A 22,811-nucleotide genomic window follows, 5' to 3' on the forward strand; every position below is an offset into this window, starting at 1 on the left:
ATGGGACTTTCAATATTCTTGACCAGGACTAGAATGCAAATACAGATTCTTCTTTGATCCTCTTTATTTACTGTCCAACGTTCACATGCGTATGAAGAGATTTAAAATATCATGGCTTGGGTCAGGTACACCTTAGTCCTCAAAGTAACATCCTTGCTTTTCAACACTTCAAAGAGGTTTTGTGCAGACTTACTCAATGCAATACATCGTTTGATCTTGACTGCTACCTCCATGAGCATCGTTTGATCTTGACTGCTACCTCCATGAGCATCTGTGACAACTTTTTTCTTTCCCAAAACTATTTTATTGGAGTTAACACAGCATAACATGCCATAGCTCAAACACTATCCTTGACAACTTTTTTTTCTCTGTTTATCATGATGTGACCCGTTGGTCCAGTTGTGAGGATTTTTTTGCCTCAAGAGAAGCCAGATTTGCGGCTTTGGGCATCCTACCCTTTCCTAGTAGGTTGCCGTGAGTCAGAATCAACTTGAGGGCGGTGAGTTTGGTGACAATGCTAGAAAGTAAGAGGAGCAGGAGCCCTGATGTTGGAACCTCGTCACTACTGCCTGAACATCCTGTGGGACAGTTGTATTGTCACTTGGGGGACACTGTGAGTTGAAACCTTACTCCAAGTCACCCCAAAACAACATATGGTGTAAACTACTTTCCCTTTGGGTTTTCTTTTTACTAACACTTCTCTTTGTTGAGTGAGTGGCCATTTTTCTTGTTCAGAGTACAAGGTTAAATCAAACAGTTTTCCCACTGAGTTAGAGTACACACACACACACACACACACACACACACACACACGTTTATTCCAAATGCTCTGTGTGGAAGGATGTCTCTGCCATCAGTGGATACCTGCACTTAGTCTTTACATTTTAGAGATGGGTCTTCTCAGTGATCTCATCCCACCAAACTGGAAATCTGGATGCATTTTGCTATTCTCTAAAACAGCGGTTCTCGAAGTAGTAAGGAAAATGATTTTTTGGTTGGGGGAGTGGGGTGGGTAACCAAAACATGAGGAACTGTATGAAAGGATCGCAGCATTAGGAAGGTTGAGAGCCACTGCAGATATTTTCCTGTGCGTTTTTTTTTTTCCACCAAGGTGCAACGGGCTTTAACAGCGCCCTAAGAGCAATCGTGTTTCGGTAGTTGAAGGATCGTGTCACACAGGTATGACATACAAATTACATAAAAGCCATTCCCCAAGCAATGGTTTGTGGTCTGAGGGGCTAAAGGTTGAGGGCTAACGGTTAAAGATCTAGGAAAAGGTGCTTTTGTAGATGGATTTTCAGTCCTCAACAATTTTGGATAGTAGGTCAAAGTAGCAGGGCTTCTTGAACAGGACTGAGTCGTGTCACTTAAAAAATTTTTTTTTTAACATTTAGGGCTTCATACAACTCTTATCACAATCCTTACATATACATACATCAATTGTATAAAGCACATCTGTACATTCTTTGCCCTAATCATTTGCTCTCCACTTAAGCCCTTTGCATCAAGTCCTCTTTTTACCCCCCCTCCCCACTCCCCCTCCCTCATGAGCCCTTGATAATTTATAGATTGTTATTTTGTCATATCTTGCCCTGTCCGGCGCCTCCCTTCACCCCTTTTCTGTCGTCCGTCCCCCAGGGGAGTCGTGTCACTTTCGTGCATTCATTCGTTCATCAGCATTTACGGGACGCTTGTGTGCATCGTGCTGGGCCCGGGTCCGCAGGTTCGGGACGCGGAGCTGCGGGCGGCAGGGAAATGCGTCGGGTCGGCCGGCAGAGGGCGCGCAGCACCCCGTCCGCGGCTCCGGGCCCACCGAGGCTGCCGGGCGCCCAGGCTCGCTCCGGCGCGCGCCCCCGCTCGCCGCGTCACGTGACGCGGCCGCGGACTGCGAGCGGCCGGGCCTAACCCAAGGTAAATCCGGGGTCGCCGCGAAGGTGAAGGCGAACGAGGGAGGGAGGCTCGTGGAGCTGGATGCTTCCTCCACCGCTTCAGGTCGGCTCCCGTGACCTTTCCACCACTCAGCGTTCTCGTCTCCCCGGGCGCTTGCATGAGTTTTTTCGCGTGGACCGGCGCCGGTGACCATGTAGCGGAAAGCGTGAGGAAACTCCCGGTGCCTGGGACGAGGTTAGCGCCGTCGGGCCGCCGCGTCGGCGCCCACCCCCTCACCCCCCGGGCGGGATCGTCGGCCCGTTGGCCCTGCTGGGCGTTCGGGCCTCCGCCGGGGCCTGGGCCGGAGCGCCTCGAAATCTCGCGCCGTCTCGCGATAGTCTAAGTTGAAGGAACATGGCGACGTCTAATCTGTTAAAGGTAAGAGTCCCCACTCCAGCCTGGGTCTTCGTCCGTGGCCGCCGGGTCCAGCTCCTCAGAGCGGCTAGGTTTAGGCTCGGCATTGCCCGAGAGCTGTCCCCCGGGAGGGAGGCGGCTGGGGCTGCCGCGGAGGAGCGGAACGCAGATCGCTGGCCTTGGGGTCCAGGGGCTCCGGTGGTCCCCCCGCCGGTTGCCCCGCGTATGAAAGGCCCGGCTGCGGGCCGGCCGGGAGCGATGCTTGTCAGGGCCCAGCCCTGACCAGGTATGTGTCGGGGGAAGTGGCTGCTGTGGCCTGATAGATTGAGCCGTTAGTATTCTCGGGGTTTTAATTTCTTCAGCTGTGGTCTTAAAACGTATAAAAAGAAAAGCCAGGAAAATGCTGCCTAGCTGGTTTCCATGTCTAGACCCCCACCCCCACCCCCATCTCCTCAATTCGTGTTCTCATTTGTGTGCACGAAGTTCCACGTTGGATCGCACGAGCAGTGCCTCCCACCCCACTGCTTTCATCCCTCCTTCTTCTGCACGATCCATCTTCCCCTTTATCAACCTGACCCCCCCCCGGGGGGGTTCTTGAGGCCCTTCCCCCCACTTCTCCACCCGCGTCCTCTTTTTAACAACACACAAGCAGATGACAGCTGATGGAACGCGGTCAGCATCCTGGCGGTTAGGAAAGTTACCTTAGCAAAGAAAAGCTTAAAGTTCCTGGTAGAACTTTGAGACAGCTCAGGAGATAGATATCCTAGGCGCAGAGGTCCAGGTGCTTGAACCATCAGTTACAAAGTTTGCAAGAGGATATGGAAGAAAGACGTACAAAATCTGTTTTGTTTGTGTTTATAATTCGGAACCGTTTGACTGAAATGCGGATAGTGATCAGTTCAGGGGACATCGAATAACCTCTCCTTCACACTCATCATTATGTCTTCAAGCAGCATAGATGGGTAATATTAAGTAATATTATTTTAAAATAATTTTCCCGGAACCACACGCACATGTTGTTAGACCACTGATGCTAATTGTGTAACAGTGGAATGGTCGTAAAATGAAAGCCCAATTTACTAACTTAAGAGGCAATATATTGGTTTTCAGTGAGCATATTATCTTTTGAACTGGGAGAAGCCTCGAACTGGGAGTGCCTGAGCTTTGACGGTTTATAAGCTCTGTGGCTTGACTTACCTCTGAAATAAAATGGAGTTACTAATATCTCCTATTTCACCAGAACAGTGTGCTAATAAATGAGTTAATATATGTAGGATGCTTTAGCCAATGTCTGACACTAAATTAGTATATAATGCACGTAAATTAATAGAATAACTTCTGTTTCTTTTCCTTTCTTTTAAAAAAATCATTTTATTAGGGGCTCATACAACTTATCACAATCCATCCATACATCAATTGTGTAAAACACGTTTGTACATTCATTGCCCTCATCATTCTCAAAACATTTGCTCTCCACCTAACCTAAGCCCCTGGCATTAGCTCCTCTTTTTTCCCCTTTCCTCCCCGCTCCCCCCATCCTGCTGTTTTTCTAAGAATTAATTTACAGGAATGGAGCAATCGACTCTCTCTCTCTAAAATCGTAACAGATAACAAAGCTCTAAAGTACTGGCCCAGAAAGAAAACATCTTAGCTTCTAAAGACTATTCTTAATACATTGACATTTACTAGCAATAGCGTAGGTTACTAATTTGAGAAGTGTTTAAGAAATAATTGGGCTCCAGATTTCTTATCAAGTTTCTGACCTGTTGATTACCTGCTAAGAAAAAGTTCTGCAATCCCCACCCCACACGAATTCCCTCAGAAAAGAGTAAGTCACCCTAAAGGACTGTTGGGAAGAGACCTCGATCTCTAAAGCTACTGTAAGTCAACATTAGTGACTACCTTGTAGAGATCATGAATTTACATTCGTAGGGTAAAGCTATCGAATCGAAAAGCTGCCCAAATATCTAGAAAATGAGTACTTACAGCCTGGGTTGGAAAAATCACAAGAATTCAAATAGTACTGCAATTCAGACAACTTACCAAAGGACTTTGATGTTCTTTGAAAAAGAAAATTGTTAAATTACTTGATCACTCTAGTGAACATGAGGACAGATGACAAAGATACGTTGGAAAAATGTCAATAAAATTGTTTTGTGGGGGGAGGGGAAAAAAGAGGACCTGATGCAAAGGGCTTAAGTGGAGAGCAAATGCTTTGAGAATGATTGGGGCAGGGAATGTGCGGATGTGCTTTATACAATTGATGTATGTATATGTATGGATTGTGATAAGAGTTGTATGAGCCCCTAATAAAATGTTTAAAAAATTGTTTTGTAAATTGTTTACTGCGGTGAGATAAGCAGGATTTCTATGTGAATGTTCTATTTGCTTTGTGACTTAAAGTATGTGTAGCTAACTTAACATAACTTAAAGGCATTACAAGCAGACATTTATTTTACCTGTATCCCCAAAGTTTACATACTTTTGACCAAAAAAAACTTACCCCTTTTTCTCCTTATCAGTAGGAAGACTGAGAAGTTTATCTTTTTGGAGAAATGTAATGAGACCCTGCTAGGGGAGATCCGATCCATAACATAATTCTTAGGAAACTTATATTCAGGCTTTATGACACTTTGAATAGAGACAGGACTGGTGAGGGAATGACCAAATTAAAATTAGTCTCGTGTTTTCTGTTTTTGACAGGATTAATATACTGGTAAGATTCTCTGAAATGCTGTGTTTGATTCCTGGCCAATGTATATAAAGTATAGCCGTTACCCAAATGTTAGTGGAGGATTTTGTGTGATTGTGATACTGAGTTGATTTTAGGCAGACCTTCTAGACTAGTATGTCTTAGGAAGAAAGAGGCTTGAAATCTACTTCATAGCAAAAGGAAGCCTTATGGATCACAGTGATTGGATCCCATTTTATACAAAGTTGCCACAAGTTGAGGGCCTAACCTAAAAGCATCTAACATTAGAGAAATACCGTAGGTGTTGTATATGGAAATTTCATCAGGGTACATTTGACAAAATTTTGTCATTATAGTCAAGGTGGAGGAATGTAGACTAGGTTCTTACAGCTAACAAAATTTGATTAATTAACAGCTGTGCCTGAAGAAAAGTCACAAACCATCACCAACCTGAAGAGAGACCTTTAGTTGGATGGAAGTTTAGTGGATTAAATTTATGATTGACATACTTAAAAAGGAGTAGGGTAAGAAGATGCTATGAAAGATTCAAAACCTTTAAATGACACAAAATAGAACCCAATGCTATAAAAACCACCTACTTTTTTAATACTGATATATGATTAATAATTGTAATCTCTGTTCAAAGCAAGTAGACTATGGCTAAATCGTGGAAATTTGGGGATATACTATGGTGTTATTTTTGTTTTTTCTAAGCTCTCCTAGTGTATCTGCAGAACATTTGTCATCATTTGGTATCCTCAAGTCACCATTGGCTCATAGTGAACTTATGTACAGCGTAATGAATCACTCCTTTGTCCTGTACCATCCTCACAATTGTTATATTTAAGCCGATTGTTGAAGCCCTATCATTGAGAGCCTTCCTATTTTTTGCTGATCCTCTACCAATTATGATCTCCTCCAAGCTTTTGTAGGGTCAGCTACTATAATTTTATCTTCTGCTTTAGATTATTTTTAAGTTATAATTTTGTTTGTTCCTGTATTTTTTGCATGGAAGAATTATCATTTGTAATTTCCTCTATAGCTTTACTTTCCAATCCACCTCCCAAATTGCCACTTCTAACCTGCTTTTGTTCGGTCCTCATTTTCCTCCCTGGACTACTTCTTCCCCTTTTTTTTCTCTATCACAGTTGTCGGAAAAACAGACCCCCACTTATTGCCTTCATAGATTTTTTAAACTTCTAACATTGTGATCCCTACCCCACCCCCTATTGTATTGAAACTTTTAACCCTAGTGCATCAACAACCACTTGATTGCCAAATGAAATTCATCTATTGTTAACCACTTACATGACTAACCTTTTTGGGTTTTGGTGAAATCATTTATTTTTTACTCTGCCCGCTCCCCAAGTAGTCCTTGTATGATTCTTAATTCCCTCCCATGCCACCCCCAACTATCTTAATTTCTACAATTTCAGTATTTTTATTTCTTAATTCTGATCTCAGGTCTGTTCCAAAACACAGTTCTGACCATATCTCTTTTATGCACTTGATACTTTTGATGGTTCAAATTCCTTGAGCTCTTGGCAGTTTGGCCTCCTTTTCCCCAATAATTAGCTCACTAACACACCCCTACCTGTGTGACTGTTTACTGGTTGGCTCTGTAGTACACCAAAGTCTTCCAGACTCCTAATGCTTTCCGCTTTTACTCTCAGGAATGACCCCCCCCCCTTGCTCCCCTCAATATTTGCCTGTTACAATCTTATTTGTCAAGTACATATTCCGTAGTGCTCTCGGTTAAGTTAATACTTGACTGTTTGAGTTAGGCTGCTGGCCACAAGGTCAGCAGTTTGAAGCCACTAGCCGCTCCACAGGGGAAAGATGAAGCTCTCTGCTCATGAAAGACTTACAGTTTTAGAAACACACGGGATATTACTCTTCTATCTTAGAGTCAGAATCAACTCTTTGGTAGTGGGTTTTTGTTTTTAATTGCACACAATAGCATCAGACTCTTCTAGTACGTAAATATGTACTAGTTACAGGATATACCTCTCATTCTGGATGGTGTTGCATTAGTTCAGGGACTTTATTCATCTGTTGCTGTCTTAGCATGTAATACGGTGATTTCTCTTGTGAGGTGCTCTGACGATGAGTGATAATTGATTAAGCAGAGAGGTCTGATGCAACTTCAACACATCAGTACATGAGTGTTGATTGGATAACACACATAGTTTCTGGTTTTAGTTTTGTAATTAGATCTAGAGAAAGACAAAGGAGTATAAAATTAATCTATTAAAGGAATCCTAGACGGTAAACAGAAATATAAAGCACACTAGTTTTCTCACTGAAAACTTTTGTCCATCGAGAAGAAAGAACAAGGAACAAAGGACCAGTTCAAACTAGCTGTTGAACTTAATCGTCTTTACAATACTTTTATTAGGCACCAGTGGGCAAGGGAGAGTCCTTGCGTGGTGCAATTGATTAGTGCACTAAGCTGCTGGCCGAAGGATAGGTAGTTTGAGTCCACCTCGGGGTATCTTGAATAGAAACGCCTGGTGATCTACTACTGACAAATCAGAATCTAAAACTCCGGAGCTTGTCTGTGACACACACACATGGGATTACTGTGGGTTGGAATCACCTGACAACTACTGGCTGTGCAAGGCACCATGACGGCTACTAGGAGGTATAAAGCAGTATATGTTTTTTGTTTGGGGGTGTTGCTGTGTACTGAACTGCTTCAAGAGATCAAGAAGTACTAATTATCCTCTTGAAAAGGCAAAAAAAGAGAAGTAATTATTTACTGTCAGGGAAGAACTTCAAGAATGTTACCACGTGTTTTATGGGACAGAGGAGCCCTGGCGACTACTAGTGGCCATGAGCTGGGCTGCAACCAGCATGGTCAGCAGTTCAAAACCACCAGCAGCTCTGTGGGAGAACCACTGGGATTGCTACTCCCATCAACAGGTACAGTCTTAGAACCCCACAGAGTTGCTGTGAGTCAGCATTGACTAGATGGCAGTGAGTTTGGTTTATGTGGAACAGATGGAGGAGGATAATCAGTCTGTTAGGATGATTAAGGACAGTATTATGAACAAAGCATTGGGGCTAGATTCTTGGAAAATGGGTAGGGTTTTTTTTAATAGGTGGTGATTAGGAAACAATGAGGTAGGAACATAGACTAGACTCGTTTGTAGACAGGAGTGCAGGTTGTGTTACATTTTATATAAATGTTGCTTAGTTGAGATTAAGTTACTTGTAGTTCTTCTGGCCATAGCCTTTGTAACACTCACCAAATGGCAGAGTAGGAAAGTACAAGTAAGGTGTAGAGCAGTCTTACCTCAGGAATTGATCAGTGTTGTCCTGCCAGTGAGTAGTATAAAGTGGACATTTCAGAAGCAGAAATGGAGGCGTCCTACGACCATAAAAAACAAAGAGCTGAGAGTGGAGCCTGCCTTAAAATGCCTCCTTAGAGAAGAAGCAGAGGAGCAGTCTTAAAACCAGGAGACTGGGCAGGAAGCTGACTTATAGATTAGGGTGCCCTTTTGGGCATTTATCATTGCTAAAGCAGTTAGTTCTTGCCCAAATAGGGCAGAAGCTAAGAAGCTATATGGCTGAGAGATGTGACGGTGGGCATACCTGAGAAGGAGTTCTATAGACAAGATACGATCGTTAACAGTTCTGTATACAGAACAGATTCTGATTTCTAACTTGGTACCTTCCCTAATAAACCTCTATAATCATGAGTATTGTCTGTGAGTTTTGTGTGGCTATATAAGGAAATGGACATGACGGGCCACGGCTGACCTCTACTGGATCCGCAAAGGAGAGTCTCCAACTCCCTACTGCTTGGGGTCAATTGCCTTAAGGCAGAGGTCAGACATACCTCTACCCTCTAACCTTTTTACCCTTTTCTGACACCAACCAAGCCCATGGCACTCTACTGGGTTTAACAATTCCAACACTCACAGGCAATACTCATTATTATTGGGCCAGTTAGGGAAGCCAGCAGGTACAAAATGTTAGGATACAATTCTTTAGTCCACAGTGCCTCTTCTCAGCCTCTTGGCAGGCATGTCTTATCTGGTCCATATCTTCTAAGCCACATAGTCTTTGCCCTTGTTTCCAGTCTCACTGTCTTGTGCTCTTGCTACTGCTCCTGTGCCCTGGACCTCCTGGTTTTAGTGAGGCTTCTCTGCTGTCTCTTGATCTTTGTGCTCCCGCCTCCGTGCCTCTACTAACTCTGTCACATCAGATAGGGATAAACAAGCACTCTGCTGGTGAGTCACAAGATTCTCTCCCTTCCTGTTCTTCCTGCTTCTGAGTTGGTACACTTACATACCCGTAGAGTGCCAAATTAACCAATCGCCACTCTTCGTGTTTCACACACCCTGCCAATCAATCATTTGGTGGGAGTTAGAAAGATTTGGATGGAAGAACCATACCAAGTAATTTCACTTCGCCACAGCAGCGGTCTAACGAACCCAGCAGAGTAAACTGTGGTGGGAGGGAGAGTTGGTCTCAGAATAGGGTAAAGAGGATGGGATGGTGAAGCATGCCTGACTTCTGCTTCATAGAAATCAGCCTTGGGCTGAAGTTGTATTCTCCCTGCTTGTGTAATCAGTGGAGGGCAGATGTAGCCTCCTTGCCATTTCCTCTTGTACTCCTTCACACTGTGTAGCATAGTAACCAAAATACAGGAAAACAACAGGAGATAGGAGTACAAAGGAAATTGGGTCAGATTGTGAAGGGTCTTCAATTCTAGACAATACCTACAAAGTAGAGGTAAGGAAATAAACATATAAACCACATAAATATAAATTAAGGGCTCAAAAAAATTAAGGGCTCATAAATACGATGAATTAAAGTAAATGGTTGTATAAATTTTATATTATGAAATGGGGTTATTATATATATTTATATATAAGGAGTTCAATAGGTTTATGGGAAATAGAATGAAAAGATAGTGGAATTTTTGTAAGCACTCTTTGAAATGCCTGCGTATAATTTTTTAAGTTTATTGTGTTTTTGAGAGATAACACAGCAGGTTAGATTTCCATTTGAGATTCCCATGCAGATTGATGAGTGATACTGCGTACTTCTTTCACTGTGTATATGTTCTGGAGGTTCCAGTGCTCTAGTCTCCCTGCCCCCCTTGTCTTTGCATCTTTGCTCCTTTAGTTCAGATGCTGACCTTTTGAGCTCATACAGGTGGGTGTTTAGTAGAAAACTGGTCTAATGGTCTAATGGCAAACATCCTTTATTTTATGTGTCACTCTGCTCTTATGCTAATTGGTAATCTCAAAGGGTCCTTTTGTTCAGGAATTAAAGGGTGTCTCAGAGTATAGTCTCATTAGGTTCTCAGGTGGTCAGGAAGTCTGGCTTCTTCAAAGAATTTGAGTTTCATTTACATATTTCTCCAATTCTATCTGGGATTAACTACTGTGGCCCTGATCTGATTGGTCAGTGGTGGGAACTAGGTACCATCGAGTTCTGGTCTCAAGGCAATTGAGGTTGTGCATAGCTCCTGTAGGCTGTTAGCCTTGTAGACTTGTTTCTTTCTCTTTTAGAAAAATCATTTTATTGGGGCTTCGTACAGTGCTTATCACAATCCATACATACATACATCTCTCAGGGTAGAGATATACCTCAGTCCTGAAGTTTCAGGTTTACACAGGTGCCAGTAGGGCTCCTCATGAACATGCAGCCTTTCTAGAAACTGCTCAGAAAGTCATATGATCGGCTCCGGGCTCCTGCCTTTTAATCATTCCGCGGGGAGGCGTGGTGGACTACCCTGGTTGACCCCATTGGCTGAATTGAATTCGCCTGGCCTAGGTGGGCCAATCCAAGTGCAGCACCCACCCAGGTGTACCTCCTCTTACTGGCTGGAAACCCGAACCTCTGATCATGCGCAGTGTACCACTCCTTCATGGGCCGGGAGCTCAGACCTCTGGGCATGCGTAATGGATGCCCCATCCCCAAAGCTAGACTACCTAACACATCTATTGTGTTAGGTACATTTGTATGTATGTTGCCATCATCATTTTTCAAATATTTTTTCTACTTGAGCCCTTAGTATCAGCTCATTTTTCCCTCTCCCCCAGTAGACTTGTTTCTTAGGAGATTTTGCTTACCCTAAATCCTACAAGTTAAAAAACAATAGTTATATTAGATGGCTGCTTGCTTAGCTTTTAAGAACCCAGCTGCTGGTCTTTTCACTAGGATACAGAAAGTGAATGTTGTATTATGCCAATTGACTTGAGTCAGTTCCATGAGACCATGGTCCTGAACTTTCAAATCTAGAAAACTAATCTCAGAAAGTGGTTATGTCTGAAGAGTATTTGTATTTTCAATAAATACAAGTGTCTGCCCACACTTACTTTATTTACACATACATGGTTATTTTAGGAACTCTGGTGGCATAGTGGTTACTCATTAGCTGTTAACCACAGGCCAGTAGTTAGAAACCACCAGCCACTCACTTCTCAGGAGAAAGATGGTTTCTACTCTGTTAAAAAAAAAAAAAGGCTTCTGTGTTACACAGAGTTCTAGAGAAACAAAACCAGGACACTAATAGTTTTGTATATATTTATATAATAGATAGAATAAGAAATAAACAGTTAACTAATCTATAGTGCAGTACAACTCACTCCTGTGAGACAGCTAGTACACTGGCAGTGCTTAAAGTCTTGAGGGCCGCACGGTAGTCCTCCGTGGAACAGTTCAGGCTATCTGGCCAAATGCAGCAAACAGCAAGCAGGTCACCAACCGCCAACAGTCAGCCAGATGACAGGGTCCGATAGTCCCCAGCTCAAGAGATGTACCTGCCAGTGGCGTGGCGAAGCAGGTCTTGAAGGAACCTCAAGTTACAGCGACACAGTCCACGGGTAGGCATCCTACAGATAGGGCAGCTTGCAAATGGAGGCACAGAACAAGCAAGGCAGCCACACACTAGTCTGATGATCAAAGAGCAAGAGAGAGGCCAGGCTGGCCAATCTATTTATCTCTCCGCCCTACAACCAACAGCACATGTGTCCTTTGGCCATGTTGACACAACAAACCTACCTATCACAGTTTCCTATTCCTGTACAGAGCTATAGTCTTAGAAACCCATAGGGGTTATACCCTATCCTGTAAGGTCACTATCAGTCAGAATTGACTCAATGACAGTAAGTTTGGTTTTTGTTTATAGTTATTTGATCTGTTCCATGAACTACAAAACGTTCGTGGAAAAATTTTCTTTCAAATCAGTTTTTCCACAAACATTTGAAGCCCCCCTGTATGAATACATACCTGCTTGTGTATATGCACGTCCCTATCCATTTGTGGTCTTACACTCATGTTTTGTTCTTCATTGTAAATGTTTCCCTTTTATATGTCACATGTCTTAAATGCAGGCATCCTTTTCTCAAGAACACTTCTCAGTGACAACGTTCAATTTGGTCAGACCATCAGTCCTCAAACGACGGCCCGTGGGCCCCATGCGGCCCGCCGAGGACATTTATCCAGCCCGCTGGGTGTTTTTTGCCTCGTTTGTTTTTTCACTCCAAAATAAGATACGTGCAGTGTGCACAGGAATTTGTTCATCGTTTTTTTTAAAACTATAGTCCGGCCCTCCAACGGGTCTGAGGGACAGTGAACTGGCCCCCTGTTTAAAAATTGTGAGGACCCCTGGGTCCGATTCTGCTCACTACACCCACATTGGGTGCTACTTTTCCCCTCACCTCCAATAACAAGTACCTGTGAGCTGAAGCCTGTTTCTCCCACCTTATGCTCCTCCCCTGACAGCACCATTGAGCATTCGTCTCTCTGTATATCTTTTTCACTATGCTGATGGCTTATAAAAGAGATTTTTTTATGCTGCTGACAGGAGATGTTTGAGGGGAGACTTGAGTGAAGCAAGGAAGCAAGCCATATATATCTTAGTTGAAGAGTCCCACATGGAGGGAAGGGCCAGTGCTAAGATACGGAGTCAGGAGAACTATGTGCTGTGAAGATTTGACTGTTGGAAATGAATATGGTAAAGATAAGTAATTCTGCGTATTAATTTAAACATGAGCATCCTTCACAACCTCATTGTCAGTATCATGGGCTTGATGGAAATTATCCTTCCAACAGTGTCCTTCCAAAAGGGGTGTGAGCCTTATGGCCGCCTGTGCTCACTCTAGTGTCCTGCCCAATAGATGTGGCTACCGCCCAGGGACGGAACTGATTTAGCGGCCTATATGTTGGTGTGGATAGGGGTGGGAATAGTGGACTAAATCAGTAGCTTTCAAATTGTCACTGTTGTTAATGTGAGAATCATGTTTTATAAGAAATGAGTGAGTTTAGCAATTATTAAATCTGGAGGCCATGTGTGTTATTTAAAGTTACTAAAAGAGATAGTTTAGGATATGTTTTGAGAGGTCAGTCATTGATCAAATTAATGTGAGGAGATAAATTCAGGATAGACATATATCTGGTGGACAGAAAAGAAAGATGGAGAAAGAGATGGGCAGAACCAGGATTTTCTTATTACTTATTTTGTCTTGGCTCCTGATGAACTCAGATCACTAGCTGGCTCCTACTTTGGGTGATCTAACCCAAACAAAAGAACCCCACTGCCATCAAATCAGTACTGACTCAAAGGTACCCTGGAGGACAATAGAATTGCCCCTATGGGTTTCCAACACAGTAACACTTTTGTTGGTAATTTGAGAAGAATATTCATTAAGCCTTGACAATGACAAAGACAACACAGACCCAGCATCTGGATAAGGGAGGCCATAAGCAAGAGCTTAAAATGGTGTCCTGAGACCATAATTTATAACTCCTCGCTGGAGTGGAAAGCCTTATCTTCCCCCACTTTGGTGATCTAGCTGGACTGTTGTGTGGGGTGTTTGGGTGCCTGACAGGCTCTGAAAAGGGAGCAGGATAAAAGTGAAATTTAAACATCAGTCATGATACTTGGAGTACTAGTAAGTAAGGGTAGTTGATCTGTATAACTGGGATTTGTTCATTCTGTAAATACCTGAGCATCTACACTGTGCTATAGTCTATTCTAAATGTCAGTGGTAAAATAGTAAGTATGATAAGCAGGTCTGGTCTTTTGAGAATGAATAAAGACTGACACTAAAGAAGAAATAAGCTGGGTAGTATTTACTAGCAGTGAGGGCTGTGATGAAAACAATGTACCCAGGAGTGTGCGGAAGGAAGGTGGGGACATTTTTTTACATATATACTGAAAACAATACTTGCAGGAAAAATAAAATTACCTCCTTTACTAAATAAGTATTGTTTATTTTCCTTCCCTGCCACTTGACATTACAGCTAGATCCCATAACCTTCTATTCTTTTCCAAAATATTAAAAAGTATTGTTTGGATTAAAATTTCAGTCTCATAGCTGATCAAAGCTTATCTCCCATTCATTAGCCTAAGATCTTGGTTCTAGTAGCTATGAAGAAGAATGGGGGAAGGGCTTAAAAAATAAACAGACAAGCACTTTTAGTTGAAGGTTTACAGAGTGGATCGGTTTTTCTTTCACAACTCATGCACATTTTATTTCACTCATTGCACAACCTCCAACGTAAAATCATTTATCCTATTTCTTCCCTGTGGCTCCTGCTTTCATTCATGCTTCCTTCATAACTCTTTTGACGTTTGCCTGCTCCTTTGATCTCCAATGGCTGGTTGCTCTCAAGCGTGTATACCTCCCCAGTGTTGTCTGGTCACCCTCTAAAACTGTAGCCCTGAGGTGAGCTCTTTTCCTAACCTGAAGGAAGAGTCAGGGCTAGGATCTTGGAGGGTTCCACCCATTCTTTGAAACTGGTAAACATTTGTTTGTTGTGAATGGTTTTGGATTTTGTTCTACATTTCTCTTGCATTCTATCCAGCACTTTATGATGCAGTCCCTTTCCGAGGAGTTGGTAGTGGTAGTGAAGCACCAAGTGGTTCTGCTGGTCTGTGGGTTGTGGAAGCTAATGTGGGCGTGGTCCATTAGTTCTCTATTGTCATCAGTCTTCTCTCCTCCAATAGGGAGAAACCAGTAGTTGCGCCTTAGATGGTCCTTTAAGAGCTTTGAAGAGCTATTAATACCCCAGTCACTGCTTGCCAAAATAGGATTTAGAGCATTGTTAATGCCGTATGTAGAGCTATGTTATGCCAGTTGACGGAAGTATCCCCTGAGACTATGATCCTGAGCCCGGGGCCCAGTGAGCCATTCCTTAAAATGTTTGGTTTGGCTAAAAAGTTTTCGCAACTGCAGAAAGGGCTTTTTTTTTTAGGTTGGTTTGGGATGTTTGAGCTGAATGGTTTGCATTTTAAGCAAAGTCTAGAGGTGCAGTGGTGAGCCTGACATATTTGAGGAACAGCTGGAAAGGTTAGTATGGCTGGAACATAGTGAGAATTGACATTACTTAAATATACACTGTATGTTTGTGGTTCCTTTGGTTAATGGGGATTGCAAATGTAGTTTTAAAATTACAGAAGTAGAAGTGGCTCATAGGCACTATGAGAAAGTAGGCATTTAAATAGCTAGTTTATTAAGATATACTACATATTGTATCCCTATTATAAAGTTTCATTTTTTTAAGAAACAATTTTTTTATTTCTAATTAGATGCATTTATACATTTCAAGTCATGAACTTTGGATTGAGCCGTCTAACTCAATAATCAAACTCTCCAGTAGTCACCCTCCCCATCCATTTCCCCCAAGTCAGCTCTCATCAGCCATCTAGCTGCTTGCACACACACCCCTCCCCCTGCCCTCCAAAGTCTTTTCTATTTGTATGAGTCTTTATTTTATACCCTCCTCCCAACCCATATCATATTTGTAATTTCACTCAACATGATCCATGGCCCATCTTACGATCACACGGGCTGGTGTGCATTTTCCATGTGGACTTTGCTTGTCAGCTAGATAGCCGCTTGTTTATCTTCAAGCCTTTAAAGACCCCAGATGCTCTATCTTTTGATAGCTGGTCACCATCAGCTTTCTTCACCACATTTGCTTATGTACCCCTCAGTCTTCAGCGATCGTGTTTGGAAGGTGAGCAGCAAAGAATGCCCGATTATTAGAACAAAGTGTTCTTGCGTGAGGGAGTACTTGAGTAGAGGCCCAATGTCCATCTGCTCCCATGATACTTAATATATAAATATATGTACTTAGATCTATTTCCCTATTGTTATATATAAATATATTTACATATGTATGTGCCTATATTTAGACCTCTATATATGTCCTTTGCCTCCTAGTTCTTTCCTCTATTTCCTTTTATTTTCCTCTTGTCCCACTATCATGCTCAGCCTTCATTGGGTTTTAATAATTTCTCTCAGTTACATTGCCCTTGATCAAGCCTTACCAGTCATCCTATGTCCTTCTCATCACCAATTTTAGATCAGTTTTTGTTCCCTTGTCCCTGGATTTGTTAACACCCACTTCCTTTCCTGCCTCCCCTCTCCCAAGTCTCCCCAACCATCAGTTTTCTCCTCTTATCTAGATAGCCATGCAGAGACAATAATAAGCACAAAAATAAGACAGAACAAAACAACAAAGAAAACCAAACAACAGCAACAACAACAAAAACCAATAACAAAGAAAAGTCTATAAATAGTTTCAGGTCTGTGTTGATCTTTGGGCGTGTTTTCCATTTGAGTCTGATGGGTGCCCCTCATTGGCCCCAAAGTCTGTTTTTGGTATTCCTCAGGGACTTCATTGCTTTGCTCCCCTTGTTGTTCTGTTGCATGCCCTTAGCGTTTCTCCCCAGTGTGGTGGGGTCTGATTGAGCACAATTCCTGCACTGTGCCTCTAGTGTTGTCCCTCGTCAGTGAGGGATGTCTTGTCTCATGGTGGGGCCGGCCCGATGGGTCCTCTCTGTGCATTGGCTGCTCTGAGCAGGAATATTGTCCTGGGGCCTTGGTGGACCATGCTGCATTATGTTTGATAGTGTGTCTGTTCTCTGCAATGGGGCCCTTAAGTTTGTCCCTGTTTTCTCAGTGATGTTCTTTAGAGTGATCAAGCTACCTGTTGTGAAATTTTGGAGTCCTGGAGTGGTAGCGATGGCTGATGTTGTTGACAGCTAAGTGAAAGGTTGGAGGTTTGAGTTCACTCTGAGGGACCTCCAAAGAAAGACAGAGCTCTAATTCTAATCAGTCAGCTATTGGAAACGCTGTGGCACACATTTCTACTCTGACACCTGTAAGGTAACCATGAGTTGGATAAAGTGAGACTGTAGTAAAAGGAGCCCTTGTGATTTAGTGAGTAAACATTGGGCTGCTGATCAGAATTTCATACCTACCAGTCCCTCCGTGGGAGAAAGGTGAGACTGCTCCCATAAAGATTAACTGTCTGGACTGGAAAACATGAAGGTCAACACTCAGACCTGGAACTGCTTAGAGGCTTTGCTTTTTTTGCTGATGGCTTTTTTTGTTGCTGTTTTCTTTTGTTGTTGTGTTGTTGCTTTGCTTTTTTTGTGCTTATTGTCTCTGCATGTTTATCTAGATAAGCTAGACAGGAAAAACAATCTGGAGGAAAAAACAACAAAGGGGGCAGATGGGAGGGGGAGGTGGGGGAAAGGAAGGGAAGGTACCAACAAAATCAGGGACAAGGGAAGAATGAGTGATATAAAATTGATGGTGAGGAGGGCATAGGATGCCTGGGAGGTGCTTGTAGTCAAGAGGAATTACTGAAACCCAAATGAAGGCCAAACATGATAGTGGGACAACAGTAAAGTAAAAGGAAATAGAGGAAAGAACTAGGAGACAAAGGGCATTTATAGAGGTCTAAATACAGGCATGTACATCATATGTAAATACATTTATATATAACAATAGGGAAATCGATCTAGGTACATATATTTATGTTAACTGTTAAGGTAGCAGACAGAAATTGGGCGTCACTCAGGGACTCACTCCCTCAATGCAAGAACACTTTGTTCTACTAACCCAGCACTCTGATACTCACCTTCCTTGACACGATCGCTGAAGACAAAGTGGGTGCATAAGCAAATGTGAAGAAAGCTGATGGTTACTGGCTATCAAGAGATAAAGTGTCAGGGGTCTTTAAGACTTGAAGATAAATAAGCAGGCATGTAGCTGAGAAGCAACAAAGCCCATATGGAAGAAGAACACTAGCCTCTGTGATAATGAGCTGTCAATGGGGTCAGGTACCAGGCATCAAAGATCCAAAACAAAATTAAAAAATCATATTCGTGTGAATAAGGGGGAGGGCAAAGAGGAGACCCAAAGCCCATCTGTCGTCAATTGGACATCTCATTTCAGAAGGGTCACAAGGAAGAGACGAGCCAGTCAGGGTGCGCTATAACACCAATAAATCACACAACTTTCCTCTAGCTCTTTAATGCTTCCAACCCCCTTCACCCTCACCCCCACTATCATGGCCCAATTCTACCTTACAAATCCAGCTAGACCAGAACTTGTACCCTGGTACAGATAAGAGCTTGCGACACAGGGAATCCAGGGCAGATGAACCCCTCTGGATCAGTAATGAGAGTAGTGATACCAGGAGGGGAAGAGTGCAACGAAGATCATCTTCCACAGCAAGTCTGCTTCTCTGTATTTAGATGTGATAACCAACAAGCTGAAAAACCCTGCTTCACAAAGATATGATGTTAGAAATGGAAGAAAAAGGTGCAACACAGTCTCAGACAGAACGGGATATGACTGCAAACACTTGATCTAGAATTTTGTAACTGGCATTGTAGAGAAATCAGTTCTCGCTGGGTCACTGTTAGTAAGCTGAATGAGCTTCTCTTGTGCCTTCTCAGGAACGTCTTCAACTTTGACTGTGAATGGGCTTCTAGCAAGTGCAAATAGGGTGTCAGGTAGACTTGGAAAGGATAACGAAATTTCATCTGCAAGCATATGCAAGTATTCTTTCACAGAAATTATTGTAATCCTTTTGTCTGGTTCACTATGAATATCATGTTCCCCAAATAAAGCAGATAAGGTAGGCAACATGTAAATTTTATTTTCACCCAATTAAAGAAAAAATTTTTTTTGCCAAAGTTAAAGTTTCATTTGGAATGATTGGATCGTTTCAGACAAATCAAGGTGTGTTGCTTTTGGTCTTTGCAATGATAAAGTTAACTCATTCACGATGGCAAAGATATCAACCAAGTAAGCTACTTTCTGTCTGGTAAAAGCATGACACCCTTCCCCCAGACTGAGTTTCCCAGAAACGGGCTAGCTCTGCGAACAACTGTACCCTCTAAAAGCACAGATCTCCCATTTCATTGTTTCTAGAACCAGAACAGACTGACCTTGTACAATGAGCAAACAGTCACGGAAGCCCCACTGAGCAAAACCGCCCCTTACGTCAGCTCTCCAGAAGCTTCAGGGGGGGGGCGGGTATAAAAGAAACCCCTCAAGCGCTCCCCTGGCGCGGCTTCCACAGCTTTGCTTTACTGTGGGCTGTTGAACCCGTCCGCTTGTCCCCAATGAAGCCTGCTTTTTAATTAGTCCTCTGCAAGTATGGTCCCTCTCGTCTCGTTTCGTGCCTCAGTTTACCTAACACTTTCTGCAATTCACTTTTATCACTGAAAAGTGCTTCGAACTGTAGTCTTACTTTCTGATTAAAAAACGTTTTGAGTTCATCACGAAGCTCAAAAACACGTTTTAAAACTTTTTCCTTCCAACATCTATCTCACTTCATTGTGAAATAGCAGAGCATTGTTCGGCTCATCCAACTTGTTGCACAGTTGTGAAAACAGTCCTCTGTTTAAAGTGCTTGCCTTTACAAAATTGACAGAACCTATACTTACCTGGCAGGGAGGTGGTTTTCCCAGGGCAAGGCTATTCATTGCACTCCGGATATGCTGACCCCTGCGATTTCCACCCCCCACCCACCCCCCCAAAACTGACAGAACTTATGACTATTTTCATTACTTTTTATAACTCTGGTGGCAGCATCTTTGTTGCTAATATTTGGTGACTCATCCAGATCAACATCCTAGCATGGCTGGAGCACCATCTGTGCAAACACCACAAACCTTTCCCCAAGAGATCTTATGCTTTTTCAGAAATGAACCAACTGTGTCAAATACATCATGTGCAGTAGGGGTCGTTTCATGAGGTTTGCAAACAAGACACTCATCTTTATAGTCGCCATCATCAGTATACCTCATGTAAACCAGTAACTGTTTGCAACGTCTGTGGATTCATCAAGCTGGATGCAATTATCGGAAGTGGAGCAGATTTAATTTCCTGGAGTACCTGATCAAGAATGTCAGCAGACATGTCATCTTATTCTTCTATGGACAGTGACATCAGATAAGGAAATTGCACTCAATTTCGTAACAAATTAGTTTCTCATCATAACTTGAACAACGTCTTTGGCCGCTGGCAACAGTGAATCCGCAGCAATGGTGTGCGGTTTCATAGCTCTGGCGATTCTGAGTGCTACCAAATGTGAAGCTTCAATGGCTGCTATGTTTTGTTTGTGATACTTGCCACCGGTGTCAAGTCTGGCTTTCTTGAATCCATCAGCTTTGCTTTTTAAATAGTTGGTATCCTTGTTTGCTCGGATGCTTGCTGTCAAAATGGCATTTTAGTTTGTTCGGCTTCATAGATTTGACTGATCGAACTTCACAACAATTAACACATTGCGATTTCTCAATTTCTGCTGTAATTATTAAGATAAAACCATACTGTAAAAAATTCTGCTATAGTTTCTTTTAACGTTCTCTACATTATCCATTGTCATGAGATGATTTGCCAATGAAAATAATATATAACAATAACTTTAATAATACAAAAGATGATACATGGCATAGTTCAGTCAGACAGTTCATTAAAGTTTCCTATTATATACCATTGTGTTGTTTTTTTACATACCTGTTAGTATCACAAGGGGGCAGTATTCACATCAACCATAGCTGAATATAAAAAGACTGATGAGCATCCAGAGTAAAGTTCTCATGGTACAGATATATATTTTTTGCAGTAGTTGAAGATTTTACAGAACATGATTTTACATTTACCCAGTAATTGTATTTCATGAAGTGTTGTTTTACCTCCGATACAGCTGTTTTCAGCACAGTAGCTGCTTTCAACACAGCATCTACTTTCTACACAGTAGCTGCTCTCTACATATGTGTGACTGGTCTGCATAAGTACATTATGGCACCAACCCTGTCACATATACCTGTATTTGTACAGTTGGCGTGATTATGTCTTCACACCAGGTACTCATATGTGGGTGGATCTGCCTTGAGACAGATAGAGGAACAGTGTCTCGGTTCTTAAGACCATCGGAAAACATATTTCCAATGGTCTTAGGCGACCCCTGTGAAAGGGCCGTTTTACCCCCAAAGGGGTTGTGACCCACAGGTTGAGAACCGCTGCTCTATTGGATCACTGAATCAGAATCTATTTAACGGCATTGTGGGATTTTTTGTATTTAATATTATCATTATCTATCTTGCTGAAATTAAATACTTTCGTATAGAATAAGGATAGTCAAAAATTATTCCTGTTGTAGACTTATAATTAGCACTTTTTCTAATGATCCTCTTAGTGAAAAATGTTATTGAGAAACAAAATCTGAATGCTTCTTATGCACTGGGGTATCACTCCTGCCAGGTCCTCGCACCGAATTAGTGTAGGCTGGACAGACACACACACACACAGAATTACACCAGTACTTCTCTTTCTATATCGTTGAAAATCATTAGTTCACCCCAGTTCCTCTAATTCTATTCTAACATCACAGTTTATTCTGCCATACTTTCCGTATATGTTAACTTCCTGTTAGCATCCTTCATAAAGTCCCTGGGTTGTGTAAATGCTTAATGCTGCCAATGTTAGAGATTTGAGTTCACATTGAAAGAAAAGCCTGATACATTTCAAAACTCAGCCATTGATTTTTGAGCACATGGCGTTACCAGGAATCACAGTTCATTCGATTAAACGTCGTTCTCTGTATAGTGGTTGCAAGGTAAGTGGCTGACTGTAAGGGCTGCAGTTTCAAACCACCAAGCCACTCCACGGGAGAAAGAAGAGGCTTTCTACTCCTTCAAGAGTTGTAATCTCAAAGTCAGCATTGACTCATTGGCAGTGAGTTTGTTGGTGGTGGTTTTGGGTCCCCCCACCCCAATTTTCTCTGACAGTGACACAACAGACAAATATGATCAATACACTAATGCAAGTCCCCAGGTTAGACACCATTTCACTTTGCTGAGGATCCAGTGTTGTATACCGACTCATACTGCGTGCACATAACCACCTAGCCCACTGGCTTGCCTAAGATCACCACCATACCTGTAAATTTGGGGCAGAATTATTTAGGAGGAGCCCTGCTAGTACAAAGGTTAAGAATGACTGCTAACCAGAAGGCTGATGCTTTGAACCCACCTCACTGTTCTATGGTAGAAAGTTGTAGCGATCTGCTTCCAGAAAGGTTTGGAAAACCCTATGAGTCAGTTCTACTCTGTCCCATGGCATCCCTAGTAGTCAGAATCACCTGACAACAACACTGGAGGGAAGGAAGATGGCAAGGAGGGATTCAATATGTGGAGGCTTCAAAAAGTTTGTGAAAAATGGAATTAAAATATAATGGAATTTTTCCACGAACTTTTTGAAATCCTCTCTTAAAACTACCAATAATTTCCCTAAGTTTAGGTTTATTTTATAACGAGAAAAATGGATTGACCAATTAAACATTCACAACATTAAAAACTCAAGATTTAAATGAATCTTAGCATGACAGGTCTTTTAGGTAAACTTTATTGAATTACACAAAAACCATAAGAATCAAGTTGGATTTCCCACCCCCAGAAAATAACCATACCTATATAATGACAAATAGGTCTAGAAATCGAATATTAACGGAACCCCAAAGGCCCCTGCCTCATGCTGTACCACACTCTAATTAGAAACCC

At 42.4% G+C, this 22,811-nt stretch overlaps 1 protein-coding gene across 1 annotated transcript in view; it reads left to right on the forward strand.

Annotated features, from left to right (window-relative positions):
- Positions 1–1,841: 1,841 nt before the first annotated feature.
- The window catches only part of CUL5 (cullin 5), an 87,438-nt gene continuing 66,468 nt past the window's right edge, over positions 1,842–22,811 (forward strand). Inside the window, exon 1 of the mRNA XM_075546550.1 lies at positions 1,842–2,307. Coding sequence (XP_075402665.1) covers positions 2,284–2,307 — 24 coding nt within the window. The 5' untranslated portion in view covers positions 1,842–2,283. The remainder of the gene's footprint in view (positions 2,308–22,811) is intronic.

The sequence above is a fragment of the Tenrec ecaudatus genome, chromosome 4, assembly GCF_050624435.1.
Source record: "Tenrec ecaudatus isolate mTenEca1 chromosome 4, mTenEca1.hap1, whole genome shotgun sequence".
NCBI classification, from domain to species: Eukaryota; Metazoa; Chordata; class Mammalia; order Afrosoricida; family Tenrecidae; genus Tenrec; species Tenrec ecaudatus.